Source organism: Phascolarctos cinereus, unplaced genomic scaffold (genome assembly GCF_003287225.1).
Source record: "Phascolarctos cinereus isolate Bilbo 61053 unplaced genomic scaffold, phaCin_HiC Scaffold_5;HRSCAF=322, whole genome shotgun sequence".
Taxonomy (NCBI): Eukaryota; Metazoa; Chordata; class Mammalia; order Diprotodontia; family Phascolarctidae; genus Phascolarctos; species Phascolarctos cinereus.
In genome coordinates, this window is record NW_027555958.1 from 30190572 (window position 1) to 30207141 (window position 16570).

General features: G+C 48.2%; 1 protein-coding gene across 1 annotated transcript in view; it reads left to right on the forward strand.

The window, feature by feature from the left end:
- SMG6 (SMG6 nonsense mediated mRNA decay factor) overlaps positions 1-16570 on the forward strand; it is a 172480-nt gene that overhangs the window by 33753 nt on the left and 122157 nt on the right. The window contains 2 exon segments of the mRNA XM_021007027.2: positions 5524-5585; positions 14226-14371. Coding sequence (XP_020862686.1) covers positions 5524-5585; positions 14226-14371 — 208 coding nt within the window.

The window sequence follows — 16570 nt, forward strand, 5'->3', positions numbered from 1 at the left end:
CTCCTCTTAGAGTCAAAGCACAGGCCTGCATCTGTTGTCCCTCCCCTCCTGAAGCCTTTCCTTTACTCCACTGTTTGCTCAGCATCTCTTGAGAGATGCCGGTGGGTCGGCAGGGACCTTGCTTTGCTCCTTTTTGGTTCTTCTCCTTCCTGGCCGACACTGGACCAAGTGTGGGATCACTTCTGCATTGCTTAGCTTCCACTGGCTTGAGTGAGGCCAGCTGAGGGTGTCCCTAGGCTGTGACCACCTGCTTGTGTCAGCTTGGCCCTTCTGGCTTGGGTTCAGCTGGTCACTGCTCGGTGACTGACCTCTGAGCTGTCATTTATAATCATGTCACTTGGAGTCCTCCAGGGCTTCCCTTTCTCATTCCACTGGAAAAGCAAAGTGTCCTTAGGCTTCCCCTCAGCAGCATCCAAACAATGGATTTAAGTCTTTCTCTTAGACTTAGGGCAGGAATCTTGAGTCAAGTGTCCCAAATGCTCTTAGAAACAACCTGGGATAATAATAGCTAACATTTATCTAGCACTTCAAGGTTTGCCAAATACTTTACATCTTATTTGATCGTCATAATAAATAATTCTGTGAGGGATCTAGTCCCAGCCAGCCCCCACCCCCTTCCCCAGGTGGGTCTGCATTTGGGAGCCGTCTGGTGCTTAGGGTAGATTGGAAGGTCAGGCTGTTTGTGTAGACATGTGACAGGTGCAGTTGGATGCCCCATGTCCCCAAAGAAAGAGAGCTGCCAGGCTTGTCTGGTCCTGGGTTCTCCCTGGCACGGCTTGTGTTTGGGCCCTCACAGAAGGTGCTTGGGACCTCAGCAGTCAATTCTGTGGCACACGACTGATGACTTTTGTTGGAAACTCCTAGCCTTGCATGGCACCTCCCGGTAATTCTCGTGTCTTCCGTCTTAGAGGCAGCAAGGGGTCATCAGAGTGGGTCGAGCCCTGCTTCACATTTGGCTGTGTGACCCTAGGCAGTCACCTAACTTCTGTCTCAGTTTCCTCAGTTGTAAAATGGGCATCATGATACTCAAATGAGATAACGGTGTTAAGTGCTTAGTGCAGCTCCTGGCCCATGGCAGGAGGCACTTAGTAAATGCTTGTTTCCTCCCTTCTTCCCATCCTTCCCTTGGACCAAGAGTGAGGCGATGAGTTTGGAAAACTGTTTGTGAAGGGCTCTTCCTGACTGCTCTGCTGTGACCAGGCCCCCAAATAGGAAACAGACACAGAAGGATGTAGTTAGTGGCCTAGAAAGGAAGGCAGTTCAGGTGGCTTTGATGCTGTATGCGTGTACCAGCAGTGGCCTTGTGAGCCAGCAGCAGGGCTGGGTGCAGGGGGGGTCTTTTCACCTTTCTCCTCCTGGGGTCCTGAAGGCCCAGGCTGTCCCAGCAGCTCTGGTAATGTCAGTATGGGGCAGATGGGCAGCCGAGTTCCCAGGGGTTGAGTGGTGAGGTGAGTCAGAAGTAAGAGTCATTCAGAGAGCAGCCCAGTCAGAGCAGGCAGGGCTGCCCTTGGGTTGAACTCTGGCTTTCTGTTTACTTTCAAGTGCTAAGCTTGTTCGACTTTGAACCAGAGGCTGCCCTTGGTTCTTGTATGGCGCAGTGGGGCAGGCTCTGCAGAGGACCTGTCCTGAGGCCTGGGGAGCAAGCTGCTGCAGCCCCTTGAGGACCTGGACTTGAGAATCAAGACAGGTCCTGGTTGGGCGGTGGACTGGGGTGCTCACCCTGGGACCAGGAGGGACACTGAGACCTTGAATGAAAGATCTGTGGAGCACTGTTCTCTACGGTTAACACCTCCGTGACTAAGCTTAAAGATGCCTCGTAGCTTTGAAAACCAAAGCCTGATGCAGTGGGCCTGGTTGCCTAGCACATGTTGTGGAGGTGGTCTCTAAGATAGTTTCTGCTTTCAGATCAGGTGACTGTCAGGTCATTCAGCAGCAGATCCGAGGCTGAGAAACCCAGGTCTCCTGACATTCAATCCAGTTCTTTCCACTATGTTACCCTCTTTTCCCCAAAGCATGAAATACCTCATGAATCTGTTGTCTCTCCTCACACAAAGATGGGTTTACACTAGGAAGCCTTCAGTCTGGGAGAGACACAAGTATCTCCCCTAAGATCCCCCTGACACCTGAAATCTGCAGTGGTGACTGCTGATGTGACGTTTAGCCCAGTTTCTCTCTAGTCAGAAATCTAAGTGGCAAAGCTAACAAAGTCAGAGGAAGTAAATCGAGATTTCGTACAAGACTTGCAGCGTGGGGGAGTAGGGGGAACCTTTAATGGGAGGAGGCATGTTGTATATTGAAACACACGTCACTCAGGCCGTCTCCATTGGAGCCCATGCTCCATTACAAGTCATTCAGCTGTCGTCTCACCCGGAACAGTTCTTTCAGAACGATGGAAGTTGACAGGTCATTAGTCTCATTGGGCCCCATTGACCAAAGCAAAGGGATCTGAGCTGATTGACAGTACCGCCAGTTCATGAGACCCTCATCCAGGTGACCAACTAGTCTGTGAATTTTTTCTTGAATGATGGGAGGAGGCATATAAAAATTGGTATTTGCAGAATAACTATTAAATGCTACTTGTGTTTATGCTAGGGTTCCTTTTTTTTGTTCCTAGCCTCCTTTAGATTCCATCTCCTCCATACCCTCTTCCTCTCCTAACTGAAAGTGAGATGCATAGCAGGGCCCAGCACTTTCACTGCCCCCAGGCCTTCTGAGAAGATGGCTTGCCTGGGACTATAGGTTGAAGAACCTGTCTTCCAGGTTTAGTTTCCATGTCTTGCCTACCATGACTTCACACAGATGAGGAGATTCAATAGTCTGACTTTGAAATAAATGAACTGTGCTGACCCTTGACTCAGAACCTCCTCAGGCCGTTGTGGCCCCCAGAGTTTTGACACAACTGCAGGGCTGTCAGGAATGCCCAGGCCAGTGCTCTGGAGGCTGAGCATACTGGGCAGCCTCATGCCCACCAAATTGGAGGCTCTGGGGTTTCACTGCTAGTGCGTGCTCCACACATGAAAGACAGTCTGCATGTGAAAGGTCAGACAGCTGAAAGAGCAGTAAAAGAGGGGCTCTTTGTTACTGGAGGATTTACTTCAGGCTTCCTCTTTAATAGTGAGCTCTCAGAGACACTTGAAAATTATTGTGAAAATCTGCAGATCCTACCTCTAGGGTTAGAAGGGACTTCAGTGGTAATCTCAGCTGACTCTCTTTTTCTAGATGGGAAACTAAGGCCCAGGAAGGAAAATGATGTGCTTTAGGTCAGTCACCCAAGTAATGAGGAACAGAGCTGGAGTCAAACCCTGGTCTTCTGATTCCAAAACCTGCTCTTTCCCCTTTCCCACCCTGCCTTTCTTCCGGATTGCTTTGATTGGATGTGGGGATTGTACCCATAACATGACGAAGGGGAGGTAGCGTATGGTGGGGAGAGAGCCGGCCTGTGAGTCAAGTCCCCTTCTGACACTGAACCCTTCGTTTCCCTCCAGAACACTCTTAAGACTGAGTGGCAGAATCGCTGCTGATTGATATTGATAGAGGGAGTTTCCTCACTAGGAGCTTGCTGAGCCAGTGAAATTGGAAATTTGGACCCCAGAAAAATGCCTAAGACTCTCTCTTTGTGAATTCCTTCTTCTCACTTGAGCATCCCATTCCCACCACTGGCTCTCTGCCAGCACCTGCTTGGGGAGATCTAACCTGACCCCTCTGCCCTCACACAATTCATGAATGATGTGCTGCTCCAAAGTCACATGGCTAGTTGATGGCAGAATTAGAACTTGAACCCAGGTTTCCTGTCCTTGTGTTTTTCTCTGTAGATCACATACGATAAGGAAAGCAGAGTAAAACTCAAGTCTTTACAGGATAGGGAAACAGATTCATTGTGTTTCAATGAATTGATGGAGATGATAAGAAATCATGCTTTAACATTTGCAAAGCACATTACAGACAGTCTCATTTTAGGTGATTACTGCAGGTATTACACCCATTTTGCAGATGAACAAACCATGGCTTAGGTTGTTTGTCCACGATCTTACAGCTGGTGTCTGAGACAGGATTTGGATCCAGGCTTTTATAACTCCTCCTGCTCTGCCTCTAGTGCTGCAGTCCTTAGGATCACATTCTAGTAACCTATTAGAATTTGTATTAGCTGTGAAAAATAGAAAAGCTTCATGGGAGTGAAATTTTTCTGTCTTTTTAATGTGATCTCAGAACTGAAAAAGAACAGTGAAACCCAAGTTGTGTCAATGGGGGAATGATTGTAGCAGGTTTAGCCTGTCCTAAAGATGCTCAGAAATAAGGCCATAGACATGTGCCTCTGAAGGATTCCTCTTTCACAGGTTCTGTCTGCCTCACAGGCAGCTTGGTCTAGGCCCCAGCTGTCAGCACCCACATCAGTCACCTGTGTGACCCCCCCTGCCCCCTGGAGCTAGCTTCATCCCTGCTTAGAGTGACACATTGTAGCTTGCAGAGATGTTTGAGGGCCAGGATGCTTAAACTGACCTGTATTCTCTCCTTTCTTGCTGATAAGGCTGGGTCTAGTTAGCAGGTCCCATGCCCATTCCGTACGCCAGGATCTCTTGGGAGCACAGATCAACCCACATTATAATAGGGGAATATACTGTGGATTGTCCACAGATGTCCATGAGCTCTGATAACACCCCTGGAATCTCACTTGTCTGCCGCATTAGGCGTCTTTCTTTCAGTTAATGAAAGATGTGTTTGGAAGTAGCCCTGGTTAGTATAGGCTTTCAGCGGATCATGTCCCCTGGCCAGCCTCTCATTGAGTCGGCTGATGCTCCTCAGATTCTCCTGTCCCCTGTAGTTCTTTCCTCTACCAAAGGTGTTCTCATAGACGATCACCCTCTCTTAGTTTCCTCATCTGTAAAATGGGGACCATAACAGCTTTGGAAACAGCTACAGAATTGGGAGACTCACATGAGAGGATGTGTGGAAAGTGCTTTGTAAACCTTTAAGACACCATATAAATGGAAATTATTGGAAACAGAATGCTCCTACTTTTTTGGAAGGAATAGAAAATGTCTCAGAAAGAGCATGCCCTTTGAGGCTAGGACTCCCCAAATGGCAAAATTTCCTTTGTTGTTGGCAAAATTGAATATCCTCCACTTAAAGTGTGAAATAACCCCCCCTCCCCCGGCCCCCCCCAAAAAAAAGTCCCTGAAAGCTTCTTGTTCATCTTTGTAGGGCTCGGGATCTTTCTCTTGGGCAGTTTTCTGTTTTCTTTTCGTTCCTTAAATCCGTGTTTTAGTTCCTGCACATGGCGACAGCTGCCAGCAGAGGGTGCTGTCGTCTCGCCAAGCCTGATGTCACCTTTGGCTCCTCAGAGCTGCAGCTGTTGGGCATGTGCCTTGGATCTATGTGAGAGTCTGGGCATGTCCATTTGGTTCCCATCCCTAGTGCCCACCCCCTCACACCCTGGCCAGGTTATTGTGTCACTTGGGACTCTGTTCAGTAACAGGAAACTGGGGAGAATTTAATTGTTTTCTCCTCTCTCTTTTTCCCATGCAGCTGAACAAAAGGTTCATCCTCAGTTTTCTCCATGCCCATGGGAAGCTGTTTACCCGGATTGGGTAAGTGTGCAGGATGTTTATTTTATTTTCCTACATTACAAGTCTTTTTGGAATTTAATATTGTTAGCAACTAGACTGTGTTTGTAACTGAGGGCACAGGGTGTGAATTCTTAGCGGCCCCCACCTTCTGTTTCTCCTTCCTTTCAGTCTCTCCTGCTGGGCCGCTGCAGTGAGGGAAGTCTTACTGTGCTCTCCCCTCCTCCCACCCTCTCCCCTTCTCTTTCTTTTTCCCACTTTCCCTCCTCTTCCTTTTTCAGATGTGCTCTCCCATAGGCTGGCTGTCTTTCCTCCCTGACCCCTTCCCACCTCCTGCTCCTGCTTCACCCTCTGTTCCTCTTCTCTCTCCTCTGTCTTCCTGTCCATTATGTGCACGTGCTTGGGCTCTAGTGAGAACCCTCGGGCTTTCGTGCTGAGTCCCTGGCTGCTGTTGCCAGGGGTCCTCCTTGGGGAGAAAACTGTTCACTGGTTTGCTCTCAAAGAGAACATTGACATTTCCTTTCCTCCATGTCCCTCTGACCCATGCCCCCTCACCCTTTGGTCAGTTTTCTGCACCACCAGTAAATATAGCAGCGCTGTCTTAGTGGTTTCCCAGTCCACAGTGAATTGACATGCATGTAAATGAACAGCCTTGGGCTCAAGGCACCTTCTCCTGTCACCTCCACCATTCACTATGCCTTGCACGTGGTGGGTGCTAAGGAAATGCTTGCTGCCTTGACTTCACTTCAGCTCTTGTCTTTTGAACACAGCTTTAGCAGACCAAATTTCCTAGTTTTATAAATTAGTCGTTGTAGAGCCTCACCTAAAAGAATAGCTAAGATTAAGGTTACTTTCATCTACTCTCTATGTGTCTTGTATATATCATTTAGGTACCTCTTCTTTCTTCTGTTAGAATGTAAGCTTCCTGAGGGTAAGGACCCTGTTCACTTTTTCTTTGTACCCCTAGCACTTAGCACAGTGCCTTGTGTGGCATTTAATAAAAGCAGCTAGTTGAAGCAGTAGATAGAGTACTAGGCCTTTAGTCGGGAAGACCTGTGTTCAGATCCAGACACTTCTTAGCAGTGTGACCCTGGGCAAGTCACTTCATCTCTACTTCAGTTTCCTGCTCTTTAAAATGGGGACAGTGATAGTGCCTATCTCCCAGGGTGGTTGTGAAAATCGTGAAGCCCGTGTTGTGAGCCTTAACGCTGTAAAAATGGCGGCTCTTGTTGCTGCTTCAAGTCTGCCTATAACTCCCAGTCCCGAGCATTCCCAAGGGCCCGAATGGGGCTTGGAGACGGGGCCAGAGGGTAGGACAGAATGGCAGCAGCTTTGTTGGGAAGAAAGGCTCCCTTCCCTAGGCAGTGAGAGAGTGCGCAGTGCAGTAGACAGAGCTCCAAGCTCCAGGGCATCTGGAGTCAGAACAGTCCTGGGGGGTCTTGCCTGCCAAGCAGAGAGCACGGTGGTGCCCCAGCTAGCCTGCCAGTGCCTTGAAGAAGGCACTTAGTGTGAGTGTGCATGTGTTCACCTGGGAATGCACATACAGCTTCTCATGGCAAAAAGGGGACTCTAGGTTTTCAGAAACTGTGCTGATAGAACTTGGGTTTTGGCAGACCCCACCCAACAGGAAGGGCCTCAAGTATGGACCCAGTGATAGACCAGCCTCCCTAAATTTAGTTAGAGTGGCTCATCTCTAGAGGCCGGGCCATCCGGTGGGGGATTTTTGAACCACAGCAGCTCATAATTAATCACTGATCAATTCATAAGAGTGAATATGGTTTGCTTTGGCGGAAAGTCTCCCATCAGTGAAAGCACAGCTCCTTGATTTGTGTATATTTGCTTGTGATTAATTTCTGGGTCCATATGCCTCAGTTGATGTCACTGTGTCCTTCAGCCCTCCCGGCGTAACTCAGGTTTAATATTTTAGCATTTCTCCAAATGCTCTCTTAGGAGGAATGCCAATAGCGAACATATAGATAGCACTTACTCTGTGTCAGGCACTGGGCTTAATGCTTTGTAGTGAGTGCTATTTGATTCTCACAACAGCTCTGGAAGGTAGGTGTGCTTATCATCCCCATTTTACAGATGAGGAAACTGGGGCAAACAGAGGTCAAGTGACATGCCCAGGGTCAGACAGCTAGTGAATATCTGAGACCAGATTTGAACTCAGGTCTTCTGGACTCCAGGCCTGGTGCTCTATCCATTGTGCACCTAGCTATTGCATATACGGTAACAACAATCTATGATATAACTACTGTTTCAAGGATTTTAAAGGCTTGCCCTGCCCTCAAAGCTTATTCGACTTCCTGACCTCTTTTTCTCCTTTAGCCTGGACCTGTCCTGTCCCATGGGGTTAATGTCCTGACATGAGGTCCCTTGGATGAGGTGCCACTATGCCAGTGGAAGACAGGTGTAGAAGTGCTTGGAGATTCTTGGCCCATGTCTTGGTTCCATTTCCATAGAAACCTAGAAGACAGTCTGGTTACTTTGGTGGTTTGTGGGAGGACCTTGTTCCTTTGCTGAAACACCAAGCGAAAGGATACTTCGTGTTAACGTATTTCCTTCAGATTCTTGGATAGCGAGTTCCTGATGCTTCCCCTAGGAGCTGTTCTTAAATATTTGTTTTGGGCCTCGAGCTAAACATTTTCTTCAATGGTCATGGGTGGCAGAATAAAAACTGTGCTTCTGTGGACAGATGACATGGACCACACTGAGCTTGGCTGGCAGTGGCCCTCATCTCCTAGACCTGGAAAAATGTGTAGAGATCTTCGAGGCCAGGGGTTCTGTCCCCTTTTGTGTCCTGCCACCCCCTGGCAGAAGTCTGAGGGAGTCTTTGGGCCTCTTCTCACAATCGGGCTTGATGGAACCACGAACTACATGGGATTATCAGGGAAATCAAAATGAGGGAAAAGAAAGCTGGAATTTTTTCCCTTTCAATTCGTGGGCCCCTTGAGGTCCAGAGACACTTGGTGAAGATTCCTGATCGAGTTCAGCCTCATCATTTTATTCCTGAGGAAACTGAGAGCCCGGGCGGGAGCGGGGTGGGGGGGGGGAGTGACTTACCCACATCACGTAGCAGATGGGTGACAGAACTGGGATGAGAGCCTGCGTCTGGAGTTCTTGCTGGGCTCTGGCCTCTAGACTGGGTTTTTTTTTTTAACCTTTTTTGTGTCATGGTAGACCCCTTTTCAGAATGTTTTTAAAGGCATAAAATAAAGTATATAGGATTGCAGAGGAAACCAATTCTATTGAAATATAATTATCAGAATGTTTTTTCTAAAGTTCGCAAACCCAGGTTAAGAACCCCTGCTCTAGGCCATACCATTTCCCCTTTAAAAGTACCTATTAGAGTTCAGTAGGAAGCCCAGACAAAGTCAACAGTTGTGAAGGTAATGTTAAGATTTATTATGTACTTTTTAAAAAGGCAACAATTTGAACTGGTGAAGCAGACACTCCTGTAGCTCCTCTTTTGGGTTCTGCTTTTTGTATGAAAATGCCCTTTTCTTGGTATTTGGGTTCAGAATCAAAAATAAATATCTGTGATCTGTGATCCTGGTTAAAAAGGAGAGAGTAGAATTTGAAATGATTGTGGGCAGCATTAATAGTAAATGTTTATCAATACAGTGAACGCGTAGTGAGTTTATCCATGGAGGAGAAATAAACCTTATCAGTACAAGATAGTAAAATATTATGCAAGCGAAGCCAGGAAGAAGCTAGGCTCCCCTAGTGGTCCCCAAGCTGAGCATTGAGTGATATTGAGCGATTGCTAGTGAAACAGGCCTGATGTTGGGATGTCTCAGCAGCATATTCCAGGCAGAGGTAGCAAATGGCACCCCACTGCTGCTGCGACCACCTCCTCATTTCTTTTTTTTTCTCCCCTTACCCCTCTGTGCATCAGATCTGCCGGTCACACTCCCTTCCTCCTACCCTATCTCCTCAGGCATTTTTTTCTAACCCTCTGAAACACGAATCCTACCTCAACAGCTCTGTGTGTCATGGAGGGCCTTGAGCCTAGGTGCTTCTCAAAGACTGTGTCCTAAGAGCACAAATCTGGCACTTCCTTCCAAGGTGAAAAGACTGTTGAGTCCAGCACTGGACTGGGTGTGTGCCATCTGAAGACCAGCCTGGCCAAGTTTGGAGAAGGCTCACTGCCAGAAGGATAGGCGCCAGAGGGATGACCTTGGCCCTTTGTGAAGATTGTCTGCTAAGATGGACACTGATTGTGACCCCAACTAAATGAAACCATGCATCTTTTAAGTATGATGATTACAAACAGGGCTAAAGAAGATACTGAGTGTGACCTCATAGGTAGAAATGGTGACATCATCTTCTCATGCTAGTTACCTTTGCTCAGACCTTTCGTATTCACTCCTAGGCACCACTGGGGGAAATTGGGAGAAACCTACGACAGTGATTAAAAGTGTATAAAATGAGATCTGTGAGGAAAAAGAAAGGGGAAACTGAGGTTGTTTTAGTGAGAAGGTTGTGGGGCTACTTAATAGTGTTTGGACATGAGAAGGGTAGCTAAATAGTCTTCATTTGCACTAAGATGAAAATAAGGAAAATGGGCATAAAACTATCACTCGAGAGATCTCTGGGTTGATATAAGGAAGAATCTCAGAGAGGGATGATGTTATGGAATCATCTTCTGGAAAATTTTCAAAAGAAAATACATTTTTTTCCACTTGTCTGAGATGGTTTCCTTGTGGTCCACATGACTTCTCAGAGTTCTTTCCATGGCTGAATCGAGCTGATGCAGCTGGAGCAGAGGGAGAGCAGAAGACCCCTTGTCCCAGTGGGAGAGAGGAGGGAGAGCCCTGAAGGGGTCAGCATCAGCACTGCTTCTCAAGGAGATAGAAACGGGCAGGAGGAGCCTTTTTGTTCTTCTCAGAGCTGGAGGTGAATTGTGACTTCTGCTGTGGCTTTGTCTTAGAGTGCATGCAGCACACTACTGGAAAAAGCATGTCGACTGGCCTGGCAGGGCCACTGACCGTTTCACCTGAGCAAGTCATTGCACTTCTCTGAGTTTCTGTTTTGTCTTCTCTAAGATGGACACAATACTTGCACTTCCTACCTGCCTTGTTTGCTGTCAGATTCAAATGTAAAATGCTTTGCAGATTACAAAGCACTGTGTAAATAGCAGTGACTGAAAAGCAGAAAAAAGCAAAACATTTTTAGTTTGAAAACAAGTATGGCAGTATGTGAGTGAGTGGAAGAGGAGGGGAAGAGAGAGGAGAGAGAAATTGGGGAGGGGGGAGAGAGAGAGAGAAAGGGAAAGAGGGAAGGAGAGAGAGGGAGGGGAGGCGACAGAGAAGGAAGGAAAGAGAGAGAGGAGAGAGGGAAAGAAAGAGAAGGGGGGTAGTAGGGGAGAGAAGAGAGCACAAAATATCCTGGACTCTTGCCTAATTACTGAGAAGATGTGAAATGTGGGAGGTGTTGAAGACAAATTAAGAGTTAGGAGGTTGGAATGAGGAGCAGCCCAAGCCCCATTGCTTTCTCGCTTGCCTTCCAGGAAAGCCCAGAAGCAGCTCTTTGAGTGCTCTCCGAGTTAGTGTGTGAGATCCTCACCTGCAGATTTCTTCTTTGTAATAATGATGTTCCAAATTAACTCAAATAAAAAATTTCCTGACTGTCCAAGGCAAGTCATCTTCTCAGCCTTAGAATCTGGTGGATGGCTCCAGAATGAAAGCTTATGTTGAAGCTGCAAAGTAGTGGAGCTTTTCTTTTCTTCTTCCACTTTGAAAATTTTTGTGGATCTCTTCATTTAAAAACAAAAAAAAATTTACAAAGATAATAAAAGTTGGGAACCCTGATTCTTTTTATCTGGAGAGCATCGTCTAGCCAAGCTAGTGAGGGGCAGGGCCCCACCCATTTGTCACTGTCTGAGTCACACTGGAGTGCAGTCTTGATGTTGTTGGTGTGATTGATTGGTCTCTTGAAACTCCTATGCAAATGAGATCGAGCATCTCCCCAGGTCATTTCTCAAGAAAGTCATTTACGTCAGTGAGATGCTTGTCCTGAAAGTGGCCATCTTTTTTGGGGTGCCCGAGGACACCACTGCCCTCTCTGACCTAGCTTGGAGTAGAAGTGAGCTTAGCTCTAGACAATGCCGTAGCTGATGGATGATAGAGGACTCTTTGAATTGTGGTAACCAGCGTTGTCTCTCTCCTGTGGCTGCTGTGATTAGGTGGCCATGTTAGACTACTTCTTTACGTTAGGGTGACGGCCTCAGGTCTGCTTGGACCCAGAAATTGATACCCGAAGATGTTATGCTTTGGTTTCCAAAGGCTTCCCCCCCTCCCTATGCACATTATCTTGTTGTAGTGTCAGAACTGACGTGTCTCCTGAGGTGGGGTGGGTCAGGGATTATTGGGTTATAATGGGCCCATTACTGGCTGGGATTTATCCAAGCTCGGGCACTGTCAGTAACAAGTCCAGGTCTCCCACTGCCTAACTCATTGATTTATTGATGCCCCGGTTTGCCGTGACCCAACACAAGCAGATTGACTGAGCAAAGATAAATCTCCTTTTCCCCTCAGATCTCAAATGTGCATATTTACTTTTCTTTTGTTCTAATGGTGTTCAGTTGACAAGTGACATGGGGGTAGTGAAGGGGGAGGATTTTTTTGAACGTTAAAAGAAAATGTGGCCCTTTGGCCTGGTGCTTGTTTGGGACTTCAGCCTGACTTGGGGAACGTTGATGGATCGATTACAGTTCCCACTCCAAAGAAGAGCCTTCCTCAGACACAGCTTCGAAGTCAGACCATCCCACGTGATACTTCTGTCATGTCGTTCTCTGCTGGCTCTCTACTGCCTTTCAACACGGAGACACATGGCTCTGAAACTCACCCAATATGGCTGCTTTTCAAGAAGAGTGAACTCTGCTGTTCTTGTAATGAGACGTGCCGGTCCCCCTCCCCACTTCTGACCAGGGAGAGTGCTGCACAGTGTCAGGATTTAAAATGAAACCTTTGTTATAGCCCTTGGGGGAAAATGGATCTAAGCCAGGTCCAAACATATCGCTCTTGGCCATTCCAAAACTACAAAGAGTTTAACTCTTAGAGCAAACATTTTTTTTTTCTAAATTGGGCACATGAAATGGCATGTGGGAAAAAAAATACCTGTATGGCATGTTTCATGCCAATATAAATGAAAACAGTCCAACAGAGGAGATGGAATGTAAACTGTAACTTACCCATAGCTGTGGCATGACCGTCAGGCACCAGCGGGTCAGCAGTGGCGTCCTCTGCATTCTTTTTAAGAGAGAGAAACAAAGTCTGTTGGGTGGCTAGGGAGCCAAGGATTTTTAAAGTGTTTGTGTCGTGTTGTGGTTCTGGGGAGGCCTGACAACTCACAGCAGAAGGCCTGAGGTGCTGGTGAAGCCAGTTGCCTTACTTCAGGCCCTGAAACTGTTGTGTCTCTTTTGAGAAGGATACCCTTCCTTGTGGCTTCCCAGAAGCCATTCACTAATCCAGTCTGCATCCCCCGTGTACCACAAGCAGTTTGTTTGTTTAGTTGGAGGGGAGGAGGGAGATGAGGGTCCATTTGCTGACCTCGACCATTCCTCGTGGCCCTGAGGCCCCTGTGCCTGGTTTCTCTCTCAGGCATCGAGGCTGAGCATGCCTCATAGGCTGAGGGCTTCATCTGTGGTTTGTTCCCCTTGCCAGAGGAGCTTCAGGCATCCACCACTGTTTGGAATCTAGTGGCCACACTTGGCAGGCAGTGGGTCGAATGACCTCTGTTTAGGAGCCCTGGGTCACTGGCTGGATATCTGCCTCCTTCCATTACTGGCCCGCCTCTGTTGGGAGTGGCACTTGGCCAGGGCATTGTATTTCCACTGGGCTGAAAATATGGAGCCCTGGCTGGAGCAGGAATGGATGTCGGTGGGGAGGGCAGCAACGCAGAGAGGAGAGAAATGAGCCGGGGGCTTTGGCTGTCATGGTTCTTTCAGAAACTGATGTCATTTGGGGCTCTTAGGTGGAGCAGGCATGTTCTTCTTAGGAAAACCAGCCCAACTGCACCAGGTTTCCTGAAGTTGCTTCTGAAGACTTCAGTAATCTGTTTGTAGGCAGAACTGTCCATCCCAGAGAGGATGAGGTTGCAAGTGCAACCCAGAAATTTGTTGCAAGTTTGTCCCCCACTTATTAAAATGGTTTGTGTGCCCCAGGGATAAACTGTTACTTTGACACCGGCTTATATCCAGTTACTGCCATAGACTGGAAACTAAATTAGTTATTAAGCTTTGGTCTATTAGCAATGTGACCAGGAATGGAGTTATTCCCATAGGGGATGCTTGGACAGTTCATGCTTTTCCCCTTAACTTGAGATACTGGAGACCCAGAGCCCTCTTACTGGATGATCTCTGGGGCATGGGGTTGGGTGGCAAGTTCAGCTGCCTTCCGCAGCCCTCTCAATGAAGTGATGTGTTAATGCCATTTACATTCTCCTCAGAAGCTTTTCCTATATAATTTCCCACACAGTGCTCTGGTGAAGAATGGGTTTACAGAGCAGGGAAACTCTTATCCATAACCACAGAGTAGGAATAGATTTGCAAAACAAAGAAGGCAGCTTCCCCCAGCTGAGTTGTCTGGTACTGCTGAGAGAGGCTGTGGCTCCCATCGTGTCCTGGGGGCACCTTCCCTCACTGGCTCTCTGTGTGTGCAGGATGGAGACATTCCCTGCGGTGGCTGAAAAGGTCCTGAAGGAGTTCCAAGTGTTACTGCAGCACAGCCCCTCTCCAATTGGAAGCACCCGCATGCTGCAGCTCATGACCATCAACATGTTTGCTGTGCACAACTCCCAGCTGAAAGGTAAGGAGCCTCTTATTTCTACACCCAGACAGGTGGTGCTTAACCTCAGGTGTCACCGAGCCCTGCCCATCCTCACCCCTGGTCACATGCGCACGCGCACACATACACACACACACACACACACACACACTCCCCACTTTTATTATATAGCACTTTGCTTAAGATTTTCCAGGGCTTCCTTGGGTGGGATGAGTGGAAGCAGCCATGGGCACAGAGCCTCTTTTGCAAGCCCCAAATGCTATTGCACATCTGGCTTTGCTGAAGGCAGCAGCAAGGACTTGTCGGCTTTAGTCCCAGAACCCCTCCCCTGGGAGAGGTCATTGCTGAGATGCTTCATTGCAGAGACCATATACTTGGCAGTGATTGGGACTAGCTGTTTTCTGGCCTCATGTACCTTGTTTGTTCAGTATGGAAAAGTCCAGCTCCCTATGGGATATCCCCTGTGGGAATCTGCCAGGGGGTGGGGACACACGATTGATGAGCATTGGTGATTCAAAACCTGGAAGTAAAAAAAACCCATCAGGCCTGTAGATTATTGGAGGATGCTGGTTCGGAGCAGTCTGTGAACTTCAGGGGCCCTCCCTCAACCTAGCTCTGGCAGACAGGGTTGCCTAAGCTCTGAGCACTGTCATCACCAGAGCATGCTTCCAGACTCTCCCTTCTCCACCTCCCTACCTCCCCCCGCATATAGGTGCAGATGGTGTGCTTGATTTTGGTGGAAATGTGCAGTGTGGGGAGGTGGTTACCTTGTGTGCCTGAAAAGGAAATTGCGTCCCAGCTGCCCAGGAGCTTGGTGTGTGTTTGGGCCAAGGATTGGGAAGGTAGATTGTCTGACATACCTAGAAGGAAGAGTTGCCCCATAGAGACTCTGGTGTCCAGCGTGGCTGACGTTTCTGGGCAGGGTGTCACTGGGACTCTTGTTGCACCTTTCTGCAGTGCTTTCTGCCTCCCTGCAGGAGTCATTTCTATTTCTGTTGGATATCAGGGGCTTCTGTCTCCATTTGTCTGTGGTGGGGGCCTTTCCTTTTTGATCAGTGCACATGCCATACTTTCCACCAAAACTGGCATCCTCAGGGGGCTCAGCAATGTCCTCAGCCAGGCTGCCTGGGTTTTCGATCATAGCCGAGTCCTTGGGGTGATTTCCCCATCTCATTTCTGCCTGCTAGAGCACTTAGAATTCCCAGCAGAAGGCTAGAACCATTGGCTTTGGTGACTTCTTGAACCTGGCTAATTATTCCTGAGTTGGCTGTTTGTTTTAAGCAGTGCTGAGGAAACATGGAGGGCTGGAAGGTTACAGTGGTTTCCAGGAAAGAGGAAATGAAGTTTGCAAAGTATTGCCTTGGAGATGTTATAGAGTCTAAGGAGGAGGGGACCGGACTGGGGGGGAGACTGGGGTGAAGACTGATGCCTTCGCAGTGAACTGGCTTGTTTTGTTTCATAGTGGCAAAGTGATGGGATTGAGGAAACTAGGAGCCGCTATTTCTGATGTTCTCTGTAGCTCTTTTGTCATTCTCCAACTACCTAATAGCTGGCACTCAGGGAGCTGCTGCCACCCTCTGCTTGCATTTGGTCTGTGCCAAGGCCATGTGACTTTAGGCCTTTACAAATGTAGGTATGAAGGAAACTTAAGTCCTTGCCAACTTGGGCCAACTTGTGCTTTGAGAGAAAGAATCCTTCAGGGCATCAGTGGATTACTTTCTTACAACTACTGTTAAATAAGAAGGAAACAAAAGGAAAGTAAGGTGGAGTGGGAGGAGGACATGGCTCCTCCGTTTAGGGTCAGGCGTCAGCCATGGTCATAGGGTCCTGCCAGGAAGGAAACAGAAAAGGCTGCGTTTGGCCCCCTCAGCCTGGTTTTGCCAGCTGTAGCACAGGGGAGTCTGGACAGGCATCTGCATGCTTGCGGCCGAAGGATGGAATCTGCATATCAGCAGTGGTGGGCGTGCCGCTGCCAGCTCCCTGGTGTGCAGCTGAGGCGGGTCTAGGCCCTGCTGTGTGGGCTGCCATCAGAAGAGGGCTGAGGGGAGGACTCGGCAGGGTCAGTTGGTGGGAAGATACACTTTTCCATTTCCCAGCCCATGAGTCATCTTCTCTGATCCCCTGTGTTGTGCTTGCACGGACAGTGGCGAGAGGGGGTGTTGTGGCTGAGTAGCATCTGTGTGGTGGGTGTGGAGAGGAGGGGATTTGGGGAAAGAAGAG